Source organism: Haliotis rufescens, unplaced genomic scaffold (assembly GCF_023055435.1).
Source record: "Haliotis rufescens isolate VD_foot unplaced genomic scaffold, xgHalRufe1.0.p SCAF_3, whole genome shotgun sequence".
Lineage (NCBI taxonomy): Eukaryota > Metazoa > Mollusca > Gastropoda > Lepetellida > Haliotidae > Haliotis > Haliotis rufescens.
This window is the reverse complement of record NW_025964001.1, coordinates 22,279,105-22,294,229: the sequence shown is the minus strand read 5'-3', so window position 1 is coordinate 22,294,229 and position 15,125 is coordinate 22,279,105. Positions and strand designations below refer to the sequence as shown.

The following is a 15,125-nucleotide window of genomic DNA, read 5'->3' as shown; positions in this document are numbered from 1 at the left end:
AGAAAAAATACTTATGTGAACATATTGACATCCTGAAAGTGATCTTTTGTAAAGTGAATCCTACTTCACAATGATTTATGAAGCAGGTGGGACCCATTATGCTACAGGTGGGACTCATTATGTTAGACCCGTGAAGATCCGGGGTAGAATTGTTCTTCGACAACCCATGCTTGCCGTAAAAGGCGACTTTGCTTGTCGTAAGAGACGACTAACGGGATCGGGTGGTCAGGCTCGCTGACTTGGTTGATGCATGTCATCGATCCCAATTGCGTGGATCGATGCTCATGATATCAATCCCTGGATTGTCTGGTCCACACTCGATTATTTACAGACCGCCGTCATATAGCTGGAATATTGCTGAGTGCGGCGTTAAACAACAAACCAACCAACCAACCATCCTTGTCGTAAGAGACGACGAACGAGTGCGGCGTAAACAAACAAACAAACCAAATAAAACCCATTTTGTTAAGTTGACCGTGTCTTCACTTAACTCAACTTTTATACCAGTGAAAATATGACTATTAGATGGGTTATTAATATACTATAACTGCAAATCCACGGAAACAAATATTATTTTGCTGGATGGAAATCATGCAGACCGATCAAATATTAACGTCAATGAATAATCAGTCTCAGTTGGAACAGATTCCATTGGGCGCCGAAGGCAAAATAGCGGTGAAAAGTACATGAATGGAACACCGAAAGTCAGTTATGACACCAGGTGTTCGCGAAAAGGGTAATCATATCCCCTAAAACGTAAGGAATCACGTTTTGTTATCTAAAATCGATGTTTTGAATGTTCCTATCACACATTGAGTAGCATATCAATCATATCCGAACTTTGCCGAAATGCGAATATGGACAGAACAGATATTAACGAGAGTCAATAACCTTGAAAGAAACTATTTCTCTCCTTTTATATGTTGCACAAGGAATCATTTATCAAAGTTCAAATCCGTTTTACAGGGACCTTACTGGACCAATACCGCTTAATAAGTCTCTTCACGACTTCGAATGTGTTCTTGGAGAGCTGTTGACCTTGTCCATTAACTAAATAAAGCTTACTAAGTGAAAATCGGTCTCCTTCTGAGATAATAGAAGAGTGGGAACGCCGACTTCATGATGGGACAGACACGATGATGCACCCTCCTCAGCCAAGTTACGTCACATGACGCTATCGCTCCGACTGGCACCTTGTGTTTCCTTAATACCGCATATATGACTTCAAGGAGTGTTCCCTGTTCTGTTATTTTCTCGATGAGGGATCTCCTTACTAAGATGCTTCTGTCAAGTTAAGGCTTAAGTCTCTGGAAGGTCCTCATATAATTATTCAACAGCACTCGATAGCCTCATCAATAGATTAAATGCTTGATATATTCATGACATGCTTGATATATCCACAAGTTTGGAAGAATCCATGCTAGACGTGCAGATGGGCAACTTACGCCTCTGTTTTAGCATATAATCCGGACAACGTGATCGAATCGATCCGTCTGCGATGAAACGTCCATAGCCGAGGTCTTCAAAATTTATTCTAATTCTGTCACCACCAAATTTGCAATAATTGGACAAAGACAACAGAAATTCTGCATAAGATCAGCATCCCCTGTTTAGCTGGTATGGACTTCGTGTGGGAGTTGTAATGATCAATACGTCCAGCTCGACTGTTCCCTGCCCGGCGCGCGCTGTCGTTCTGTCGTCTGCTCGTGGTGTCACAATGGAACCTTCCCGTCTCTAATGATTCTTTCAAGCCTTCCTTGACAGCAGAATTAGCTGCAAGAATCGCGGCTAAACAAACGGTTGCAGTAACATACGTACAGCTGTCTGCAGATTCGAAAACTCACCTGGAATAGGTTTAGCTCACCTGTTGATTTGTTTGCCAGGTGTTGAAGCTCAGGTGATCAGAGTTAGCAATCTTGAGACGATTATTTTGGCACTGACCAGACAAAGACACTTTTCAATCTCATTTTGATGATTTAGTAAGAAATTTGAGGGTTCTAAGAACAAACGGCGCTGCGCATATTGGCCGTTAAATTGGAACATATTGGAAGATTCCATTCAGCGTCAACGAGTGATATTCGATACATGACTATGAGAGCGTGTGCTTCTTGTGATTAGGACCTTGGTGACGAGGGAACAGTCGCCATCATTCTTGTAAGAGCATTTGTCATCGAGTTATGGGATTTCTTTCTTAGTGATTCTTGGATTTCCCGAAAACATGAGCATGTCAGCAGCGGGTGAGTTATGTTGATACAGTCTTGTTACAATATCTATACATCATGAATATTTAATCTCATTCTCATTCAACTGAAGAATATGTAGATCAAAAGATGCAGGAAAGTTGCATATTTACGTCTGATTTAAAACATTTTCTGAAGATATATTTGAAATACATCATCATATGCAGCATATATATCAACTACATTCATTATAGACGCGCATTGATATCATCTTCACAAAAAATACAAATAATCCAATCAGATGTCCTAATAACTTGTGGTCGCTAATGCATATTAGTCACGGTATATGGAACGAACAAACACTTTGTGATCGATGAATTAAAACATGCTGCGCATGTCAAGTGTGTATCAGGTTTACCTGAAACCCAGCCATCTGTGCATCAAATTACAAAGACTTAGATTTAGAAAATAATGGACCAGCAATGGCATGAAGCTGCTGACTCTATATTGACAGCGCATTAGACGTGTATTTGTTGTTATTGATTATCAATATAAGGCTCGGCTCATCCTTATTACATGCAAGTAAAATTCCCACTAAAGCGCAGCATTAAGCCTGTAGGGCTGTTCCGTGAAAGGTGCGAAAGGCCGTGGGACTTGTGTTTTTAAAAAAACACATCTTGACACTCTTTTCATTTGTTTAATTAATGTTTTTTCAGTTCATTTTGTAGTCAGTGTATGGGAATGCAGACAAATCCTGATTGGATCCAAATAGTAAATTGAATAATTTGTTATCGTGTGTTTAATCAGTAATAGCACTTTTCTCGAACGGCCGTAAGACATGTTGTGTTTTAAAAAGAATGTATCTTGACACAATTTTCATTTGTTTAAGTTGTGTTTTTCAATTCATTTTGTAGTCAGTATATAGGAATGCAGACAAATCCTGATTGAATCCCAATAGTAAATTGAATGACTTGTTATCTTGTGTTCCTTTAATAAGAGTAGTTTTTCTCGACTGTAAGTATTCATTGTTTTTCGAAAAGGGTGTATTATGCACAGATTAATCAAGTGTCATTAGAAAATGTGTATAAAATCTAAAATGTCTATATACTTGTATAAATAATAATATGTGCAGAACCATATTTGCATTTGCAGAACCATATATTTTGCAGTTGCGTTCTGAACTGATTACAGTTACAACTGTAATATTGTGTGTATTTTATTATTAAATATGTCACCCTCAGCATAACATATACCTCTATGGATGCATGTGAAACATTGACACAAATGATCATATTGATGTTGCTGTATAATCCTGGATCTATATGTTTTATGAGGCTAAGAGAAAACAAATATCTTTCGCAGTGAGTGAGTTTGCGATTTTAATATGTATTTCAGGCAAACGTTTTGTGCAGTGTGTTGGAGTATTTTTGTTTGGGGACAAGCCAAGTGGCGAATTTTTGATTGAAACCAACGTCAAACTCAGGCAGTAGCATGCAGATAGACCCTTGGTCACCCAGTCCACGCGAACTTGCCGGCAACAAACATACAACAATACTCTAATTATTAAGTTATTAAATACGCGATTAATTTAATCGATTAGTTTAATAGTCTTTGAGTACAAATTCATGTTGAATTTACTTTTTTTCTGTGACATATCTAATAAAGGAAAGCTTTATCGGCTACTTGGAATCTGTTTAAAAACATCTATGCAAAAACATAGGTTTCATGAAAACAGGAATTGTGCTTTAGGACTGCAGGGACCGCTCATTATCATACAGACACAAGGACAGCTGATTTTTCCCTGAAATACTACTCAGATATGTTTGTTTAAATTGAGGGGTTGTCGCATATGAAACATCTGTATGAACATCTGCAGATGTATTAAGATGTCACCTCAAGCAAATAAAGCCATGAAAAAGGGACAGAAAGAGGATAAGAGGCTTTACCATGCTTTGTGGATCCTGTGCTCACGATTTATCATTTCAAATACACCAACGTCTCCAACCAGGTCTTACGATGTCATCTTGTATTTATCATAATATCTAAGTTAATGTCCACTCGTCGTCACACATATTTACCTCACCAGTCCATCATCAAATTATACAGATTTCAGGTCAGACATGTAAGCGTAATTGTATCCCTGCGGACACTTATACATATTGGAAGTGTAACTTGGCCAGCCCTGAAAACTGTCTGGTGCTAAGGGTCTTCTCGCTGGTGACTTGTTTCAAACCATTACACTTTGTCACAGCCGAGATGACAGTGGCCCCAGAGACTCTTTCTGATGTCCTATTGATAATTTCCTTTAATACACACTCAGCTGTTCCTGATTGTCTCTGTTGTGTTGTGTCGAGTTCTGTTAAGCTGCTACAGAAGAAATTGTGTTTATCTTCTCAGCAAGGATAAGAGACCAGTGTTTACTTTTGTAGACGTTGGATATGAAAACATGATAAGTCCATTACTTCTCGTTTCCATGGATACATTTTCAATTAGATGGAGGACATCTTCCACTTATCAGTGCCACCAATTATTCTATACAATGATACAGAAATCAATGTAATATAAAACTTGGTTCGTGTCGTTTGCTTAAGACTTGGGGCATCCCGTCATTTAATCCCTTATTAGTGCTTCTCACCTACGTATTCTCTAAAATGGAAACGAGACGGGTGTGCTTGATTGGTTTGTAACCTGACGTCAGAAGAATACATAACGATCATGGAAAAGGTAATATATAGAACATTAGCTGGTTATATAATGACATTGCACCTAAAATTGTCTGATGAATTAAGATAAAGCCCTGCTTAATCCAATTTGTTTGATTTCTTGTCACGTTTTGCGTGACTTTCTCTATTTTCAGTACTGATGTTGCAAAGACCAGTAATTATATGTGTCGATGTTAATATATTTCGAGTGCACCTTCTCTGAGCAAATGCCATTCATATATCCCCTGTGAATCTTATTGTCAGTTGGCATGTGAACACATAATTAAAAAGTTACAGTAGACTTTTGGAATCTTTTCAAATCCAATGGATTACAGTCACTTGAAGCGATGACATTAGGCGGAGACCAACAACAATAATCTTTACTCTTGACACAAGAGCTTTCAGCATATATCATTTACCGCTTTCTTCAACGGTTCACGTTGTAAATGGTGTGCATTCAGAACATGTCAGTGGCCTTGATATTTCGAGTACAATGTCATTTTTAGCCAATTACAAGCGGAAGAAACATTTTTCTATCCAGTGACAGAGTTCGCTGATGCCATATTGCCATTACAGTTCATCACAATTAGCCGGGCTCACTGCATGCAGCTAATGACTGTGTGGGTTCATGTCATCTCATGCAAATACTGCTGGGGGCCCTATTTGGCAGACCATGTGCTGTGAGGTCAGACCAGTACAAGCCAGGAGTAATGTCCTCCTATCACTCAGCATTGACCACCTTATTGCAATGTATTGTTCGGGATTAGCTTAACCAACAAATTAGAATTGATGCGACATATGAAAATGAAAAATATGACATGAAAATGAAAAAGATTATATGTATGTTATAGTAACAAGTTTATATGTATATATAAAAAAAACACAGTAAAGTTCTAACTCTCAGGCACAATATAGTAATGATTAAATACGTGGAGTAAGATTGAACACAGTTTTAATTGGCTAGCGCTTTCAACTCGTACCACGTACGAGTCTCATCAGGCCATAACTGAATAACGGACATGAAGTAGTAACATATAGTTAAGTGACATCATGACATTAAGGAGAACTATGACGTCACAATACCAAGGTACCAATGGATAAATAATTAACGTCTTTACATTTAACTTATTTATGAATGAAATGTTGCTCTTTTTGAAACAATGTAGGTTCATGATCAAAATTTAGCTTATATAGCGGGAAAACTAAAAATTTGCCGCTTCCACAAATGTATCTAAATGTTCACTGAGTGGAATCTTGCGGTTGTGTGGCTGCGTTATTTGTGATATAGTTTCACATCGCTTTTAGCATAAATACAGCAATGCCACTGCTGGGGACATACATACATGGGCTTGAAACATTGTCCCCATACAGGTAATCGAACCCGGGCTTTCGGTGTGACGAGTGAACGCCTCAACCACAGGGCTATTCCACTGTCATAACTTAAAGAATAGGCTTGATGTGTAATATTATTAATATATGATTTTAAGGTTTATACAATGATCCTTCTCTGGTAAATAATGGCTAATATCACCATGAATGGTAGGCTCGCTTTCAATCCACAATATTATTGAATTCCTCTCCCTGACAAAAAAACATCAAAGAATATTGATTGACAGCAGTATGCATTGACTGTTTGTTTTATAATCTCATAAAACACATCTGGTTTTCTTGGTCTCAAACACATCATGTTTATATTTCTGGGAGGTTTTTCAGTAAACGAGAACATTTCATCACTCGTATCAATCATAAACATTTCAAAAGATGTCTCTGGCAGTGAAGTAGCTGTGTGATTCGCGAAGATGGGCCTTTTAAACAGCTGTATCAGTATTTATGTAGAAACCTAGCACGGTATAATTGGACCCCAGAGCAGCTGAGAGTTTTTTTCTACATCATTAGTTTTCCTAAGACGAGATGGTTTCATAAAAAGTTGCCTTGGGCACAAAACGGGTGACATTTCACTGGAGACAGCCAAGCTCCTGTTATGCTACTGATCAGATTCCTTTTCACCAGTAAGTTTGGCAATAGAAAAACGTCACATTTTTGGGGTCACATCTCAAAGACAGTTCTTTATAGAATATGACATTTCAATATCGATTTAAACGTTAACGGCGCTAGGTTAGGTCTACCTCTGATGTTGGATCCAATGAAGATCCGGGTTAGAATTGATCTCCAGCAATCCATCCTTGTCGTACCCGTGAAGATTCCGGGGTAGAATAGGTCTTCAGCAACCCATGCTTGCCGTAAAAGGTGACTATGCTTGTCGTAAAAGGCGACTAACGGGATCGGGTGGTCAGGCTCGCTGACTTGGTTGATGCATGTCATCAATCCCAATTGGGTGGATCGATGCTCATGATATCAATCACTGGATTGTCTGGTCCAGACTCGATTATTCACAGACCGCCGTCATATAGCTGGAATATTGCTGAGTGCGGCGTTAAACAACAAACCAACCAACCAACCAACCATCCTTGTCGTAAGAGACGACGGACGGGATCACAGTGGTCACGTTCACTGACTTGGATGATGCATGCCATTGTATCCCAATTGCGTAGATCGATGCTTATGCTGTCAATGACTGGATTGTCTGGTCCAGACTTGATCAGTTACATACCGCCGTCATATAGCTGGAATATTGCTGAGTGGAGGCGTCAATCAACAACAACAAAAAAGTCGATCCGTAAACCGAAACATTAAAGAAAGTGTCGCCTTGTATATGATCTCAACGTCATTGCTGAAAGACAATATGGAGTGAGGGACTGAATGTTGGTAAACATTGCAGTCAACGATATTCCACTTAATGAAGCTTTCAACGAAAACTTTGAATTCCATTAAGACGATGTGACTGTATGACCTGCTGAATCCTTATCGATATTCCACTTGTCAAATACTACGGTTAACTGTAAGTTAACGAAATTTCATTTTATGTAATACAGCATTTATCATTCCCTCAAGTGTAAAAGTCTTACATGGTAGTTAAAGTCCAAATGGCTGATGCGTTAATGATGTAAATATGAACCCCTGTCAGATACAGTGTATCCTATTAATATGAGCTTCGTAATTGGGGAACAAACACATTCTGGGTGATGAGTACAAAATCGTATTCTTCATATATTTCCATTTTTCCTGGTCCTAAATACACCCTTTTTCCAAACGAACATGCTATCCAAGTCCTATGAATATAATGCCACAGGTTCAACTCTACATGAACTTATCTGAAGCCTACTTTATAAATGTATCGTAATATCAACTCAAGGTCAGTCTAAATTGTTTCCATGGAAATTATCGGTATGACGAGGTACTTTCATGAAGTGCACGGACTATTTCTTTTGCTCAAAGGATGATGTATATGAGAACTGTCTCCAGGGATACCTGCTAAATTGAATTGGTCCATCACATCTAAAGCATCCCAAATGAATCTATATTTTTTTTAAAACCTTTCCACCATCCCAACATATTATTCAACACAGACCCTGGTGCTTATTAATAATAAGTGATGCAAACTGATTATTTACCAATCCTGACACCATCACCATGACATCGACTGGCATGTTGGATGGGATCTCTTGTAGACATGAACGTGATATGACCATTCTTCACTGACTTAGCGCACCTGCAGTCTCTTGTCCCTCCAACTGGTCAGTCAGCTAATCCCCCCATTCATCATCAGCACTTACTCTTGTCATCACCCATCCGACGTGCCTTCAGCTGCAGCTCATCAAGTCTGTCGCCGAACCATCGTAGCAAGGCAATTGCATTGCAGTTGCTCTTTCTCCACGTTGAACATGACGGCAATTGTGCCTACAGCCCGACCTGGGCATCAAATCCATGTTATTGCAGTTCTGCCGTTGTTTGACATCTAATTAATCTCCTTTGACGTTGTGGAGAGAGGCCAAATTTAGCATTGGATTATGAGCTATACGTTCAACCTTGTCCATGCACATCACAATGTTAACAATGAACAACCATGATGTGAGGTTAAATTGATCATTGTCATGGCGTCCATGGTATGATTTGCATCGCACCTGTACACCTTGCCGTTGTTCATGGTCAAGTCTTGGAATAGTCCGTCTTTGAATATCATATCTGCCTGGGTGTATTATTTCTGCAATGCCTATACCACACAAAGTCCTTGGTTGACAATATGAAACGTCAATGCCAGAGGACAACTTTACTGTGTGCGAATTACGCATAATGTTTACTCCAATAGTTAGTAAGTTAGGATAACCTCAATTGTCCAACTTAACAGATTCCATTGGGCGTAAAAGGCAAAATAGCGGTGAAAATCGTATGGCGTGATCACTGAAAAATACCTTCTGATTTTCTTTATTGGCCCTCAATATCAGATAGGGATGTAGCTGTTCGTGGTAATACAAACAGCGGGAGTCTAATGAGGAGAACTTTTAACCTTTCTTCTTTATAATTGTCCACCTGAAATAATACACTGTACAGGCAGTTATGGCCAGAAGAGTCGGATCGCAGAGCAGAATTGGATGTATTAGTAGCATTGGGTTTCATCTACATGTTATTTGGGAACTCAAGGACGTTCTTGATAACAGTACTGACAGAAATTGTAACATGACATCTGGTAGAGCAGGACAGGCTCGCCTTTTTCGCGAACACCTGTGTCATCACTGATGTTAAGTGATCCATTCATAGCATATCTACCTCTGTTTTGCCTTTTGCCGCCTAATGGAATTCGGTAGATGATGAGGACTGATTATTCTCTCTCTTTTCTATTTGCAACGTCAGCGGCCTCTTTACTTCAGTTTTTTATCAATGACGTGACAGCAACGACCTAATACCTTACCACATTTCTTTTACTTAATCAACAATTGATCAACAGTCAACAGTTTCGCACACGACATTTATCAAGCTGGTCCATAAGGCAAGGCAAAACGTCAACGTATAATTTGGGCTGTATTCATGTTGTACTTTGCTCATGTCCACGAAGTGACCTGTTTTGTAGGCTCTCCTTTGCCTTATGCGTGTATATATATACGTGAATGAGTGAGAGAGTGAGTTGGGTTTAACGCCACTGTGAACAGTATTTCAGATATGGTGTGTCAGCTTAATGTGTGAGGAAAGCAGGGAGTTAGCAGGTCATCGACATTTCCCACATTGGGACACACCTAGAAATATTATCATGCAGAATCTTGGATTCGAACCATCGCTTATGGAATTGCAGCACCTCGGACGGCTGGGCTACACGTGCCTCCGTGTATATGATTAGTGGTATGTGGCATAAATGTTACATCAAGTCCTTAAGGATATTCAAATTACACTGTTCTGTCATGCACCACCAGTACCAGACACTCTTTATTGCCTGCCGTCTCAAATACAACTGGTAACAGAAGCGTCATTTGGACTGGATGTGGTTTTTAGGCTTACGAGTGAGAGAAAGTCAAAGTTTGCGACAAGAGTGGAAGTGGTGACCCAACATCCCCAACAACGTTATAATGGCAAATGGCTTCAGGGTATTCATCGTAATAAAACGTAGAAATAATTCACTAGTTAATCGAATCTTTTGTTGCAACTATCCTATACTTGGTTGGATGTCAACAAGTTATGCATAGACAAAAGTGCTACCAATACCCAGAATAGAACATTTCTAGGATGCTACTCTGACCTGCTCGGACAAAGAGATGCAGCTCTCGTTTCTCAAAAAAGGCAGGAATGGATAGAAATGAAAGGGTATGCGATTTTCATAAATAAAAGCGACAAAATCCTTTCCATATTCATCAGAAATCTCTGCAAAAGTCAGAGTCGATTGTACGATTCCGACTGTCTCATGAGCATGGTGTTAAGCTAAGACGTATCGAAGATGAGTATTTTGCCTCAAATACCATGATACTATCCGTTGAAAATGTCCACAGACCAATTCTGCATCGCCCAACGTATGCTATGTGTGTCCACCATTCAATATTAAACAGAACAGAATGTAATTATATACAATCATGGACATCAACCACCACCACCACCACTGAAGTACCTCCCAGTTAAAGCAAATAAATCATTTATACTTCACAACAGAGATGTAAAGGCGAGATGTAATTAGTTGGACATTAACGAGTTGGCGCAAGGGAAAGTAGATATTACGAATAGTAATTTGGCGTGGAGAAGTAGGTAACAAGCCTCACGTTTGGATGTTGTACACGAGGAAGTTGCGTGCATACTCCATTTACTTCTCCATATTACTGTACATAATCTGAACACATTCGCCACCATATCTACTTTCTGAGCCCGGTTCGTATGGCACGACGAAAAGAAAATCTGTCCCTTCAAAATGATGCCTTCTGTGAGAGATCATTATAGAATGTTTATAATACCCTAGATTAAGACGACTATGATGAGACGTTAACCCTATTACTGAAGAGTCAGGTCGATATGCTCATCTCTTGCTGGAAGAACAATGGTCATATTTCTGTGGAGATTGCGTGGCATGTTTTCAGGTTAACCATTGACTGGTCTTTCCGTGTGTTTGTGACGGGTGCCACCGATGGTGCAGGATGCGCTCACTTTTTGAGAACACGTGGTATCATCACTATATAATAGTGATTCATATATGGACTCGTGAAGATTCCGGGGGAGAATAGGTCTTCAGCAACCCATACTTGCCGTAAAAGACGACTGTGCTTGTCGTAAAAGGCGACTAACGGGGTCGGGTTGTCAGGCTCGCTGACTTGGTTGATACATGTCATCGATCCCAATTGTGTGGATCAATGCTCATGATGTCAATCACTGGATTGTCTGGTCCAGACTCGACTATTTACAGACTGCCGTAATATAGCTGGAATATTGCTGAGTGCGGCATTAAACAACAAACAAACAAACACGATTCATATATGTAAATACATACTCATGGTATGGTTGGATGATACTGGACTTTTAGCAGAGGGTTTTGTCGCTTTCAATTATGAGTCCATTTTACAATGTTGTCTGGAGAATTGTTTTATGAAAATATGATATTTACAATGTTTTTTTTATATATTTAAGTTAGGTTGGAAAATTGTCGTTTATGTTGTCTCGCCCGGACATGGTATTTCTCACTGCCAACATCTTCCCGAGGCAATGGCGTTAACTGACTATAAAATAAAGTCAGTAAACACCCTTGCCTCGGGAATATGACTGCCAAACCCAGTTAATATAACTTCGTGTGCAACTTTACTTGTTTAAATGATGTAGACATAAAGGCTGCTTTCGGTTTTGATAAACATACATTTGGATGATTTAAACTAAATTTAAATTAAAGTAACATATGTTACATAAAGAAAATATGCAAGAGATACATATTAAGTAAATTCGACAAAACACTTAACATAATCATAAGAAATCTCTCATGAATAACCCCGAATGGATATTTCATGAAATTGTTGTATTTAACAATCTGTCTATTTTACTTTTATTTGATATGAGATTAGACTTTGATAATCGATGGACTCGTGACCCTTTCTATAATTCTTTATACAGTTACTGCAGCTATTATGTAAGAGGGATGGGATTCATGTCGAAGTCTCATGTAACTGTGATCATTGACGTTGGCATACCACCGATGCATCTAATCGCTGTAAGATCAGTCACCAGGTGTTCAATGAGCGTATATTCCGTGCCTCATGTACCATGTCAAGCTCACTGACTAACAGTTTATACCCTTCGGGGATTCCGAATGGAGAAGGTCCTCAGCAACCTATGTTTGTTGAAAGAAGACCCACATGGATTGAGTGGTCAGCAGCGTGACTTGGTCATCGTAACCCGTGGGACGTTGCTCACAATATCAATCACTGGTTGTCTGGTCCACACACGATTATTTACAGTCCGCCGTCATGAGGCTGGAATATTGCGTTAAAACAACTTATGAACAAACAAAATGTTTATAACCCATTATTCATTGTGTTATTATTTGAAAAGTTTTTCAATTCGTTCCATATATACTGAACAATAAAGTTTCTGTGACATTGAATAAGATTTAATGCAACGGTATTTTTTTCACCAAATCTGAAACAATTTCGGTTTGCAACAGATAAAAGACTCCTGTAAGTGTTCAAATGGTTTAATTTGCCATACTGACTTCAGAAAATGCGTGATTTCATAAAAAAAAGATGAACATGCCAAAATGTCAATTTACAAATCAGTAGTGTGTGTGTCCACCTATGGTTGCGAGGCACATCTTCGTCTTGTGGAATGGACCAGGCGTCGCACGAAGTCCTGTGGGATATCTGTCAATATCTGCTGGAGCATGTTTCGAAGTTCCTGGAGTGTCTGTGGAACATGTGGTCCACGTCGAAGGCGCCGATCCATCTCATCCCACATGTGCTCGATTGGTGAGAGATCAGGGGTGCGAGCCGGCCAGGAGATGACACTCACGTTGTTTTGTTGACCTGAACAAGTAGAGCAATATGAGGCCGGGCGTTGTCATGTTGAAAGGTAATGCCTGGGCCATGACGACGCAAAAACGGTAGAACAAAAGGGCCGATGATCTCTTCGCGGTAGCGCTGTCCATTGAGATTTCCCTCTACCACTATCAAACGGGTCCTCTGTCTTGCTGTAATCCCACCCCATACCATAACGCTGCCGCCCCCGAACCGATCTTCTTCCATGACACAATGATTGACGTAACGTTCACCTCGACGTCGGTACACTCGAATCCGTCCATCGCTGTGGCTGAGGTGAAAACGAGACTCGTCAGTGAATAGAACTTGTCCCCATTGCACGGCCGTCCAGCGTAGACGCTGTCTGCACCTATGTAGACGTGCTTGACGGTGGTTTCCTGTCAAAATGGGACGTCTGGCTGGTCTTCTGGCAGCAATCCCTGCACATCTGAGGCGACGACGTACGGTTTGTGAAGATATTCGTCGAAGGCCAGGAATGCTTCTTGCAGTCACTGTTGCTGGCTTGAATCGATTTCGTAGGTGTGTTGTTCGAATCCAGTTGTCTTGTCGATTATTGGTTACGCATGGCCTGCCACTCCGAGGATGGTCTCTGACTGCATTCGTCTGTTGCCAACGTTGCCATAAACACCAAACGGTGTTTCTGTGGGCGTTAAATTGTCTTGCAACATCACGTTGACTCGATCCTGCTTCAAACACACCAATGGCTCGCAGACGCTCATTTTCGGACAGTCGTGGCATTTCGTAATGCTGCAAAATTGCGTGGTTGTTGCCAGTACGATGCAAAACAATGCATATGGAATCCCGTTAACGCACATGTTTTTATACACATTCTTGGGGAGTGAAATGCATGGGGCTTGCATAAAAGTCAACTTTTGCATGGAATGCATGCTTTTCTGTAGCAGTTGCGTTTTTGTGATTGATTCCATACATGTACTACAATATTGAAAACCAAACTTTACTTGTTTGAAAAATACACTAAAATATCGGTGTCACAGGAACTTTTGTTGTTGAGTATACATTGTACTTCGATACATGGCAAATACTACATTGTTGTTGATCAATAAAGCATTTCAAAACGTTATTTATCTTTACACCAGCAACAGCTGTAAATTAAGATGTGTAATGAAAGTTAAATATCTCTTTTCTGATTCAATATATTTTATAAGCATACACAACTATCTTTGATAACAATAGTCAAACAATCTTTGCAGCCATTGTTTTCTCCTTTAGACAAAAGGAGGCTAATTCATATCCTTCGACATATTTACGCCTCCTTACTTTCTATAATCCTTTATTCAGCCAACCGTCGTGTATTCTGTCAATCAATACCAAAAATAGACAAGCTGTAGAAAATTGCCCTGATGGCGGCGGTTCAGCCGGATCTTTCTATTGATATCCTTTTTATACTGTTCAAACCAAGAACAATGCTGTGTGCGTCATTGTGTTAAGATTGCGTGCAAACTTGAAGCAGTTTCTGAAGGTCAATGACCTTGCAATCACAATATTGACCACCATTGAATTTCAACTTTCTACTGCATCCATAATTGAATTTAGATCAGACCAAAATGATATCACAAGTGCCCCTAAACCACATAAGGTAGCGCTTAGCACTACGTTCTGTCGTCTGTCGTCTGTCGTCTTTGCTACAGTAATGACATATTCAGTTTTTAAGCATAGAATACAAATCATACGCTCTATTTATGATAACATTTTGAAAACACAATCACTTGACATTGGTACATATTGAGGAAATTGGAAAACAAAACGCACATATATGGGTTTAACGCCGCTTTTAACAGTATTCCAATTATATAACGGCGTGCCAGCTAAATGTGGGAGGACAAACGAAGAGATGC

The 15,125-nt window shown here is 39.7% G+C and overlaps 1 protein-coding gene across 1 annotated transcript in view; it reads left to right on the top strand.

Annotated features, from left to right (window-relative positions):
* The first annotated feature begins 1,494 nt into the window (after positions 1-1,494).
* LOC124146465 (synaptotagmin-17-like) overlaps positions 1,495-15,125 on the top strand; it is a 100,515-nt gene continuing 86,884 nt past the window's right edge. Inside the window, exon 1 of the mRNA XM_046516768.2 lies at positions 1,495-2,237. Within this exon, the coding sequence (XP_046372724.1) occupies positions 2,219-2,237 (19 nt within the window). The 5' untranslated portion in view covers positions 1,495-2,218. The remainder of the gene's footprint in view (positions 2,238-15,125) is intronic.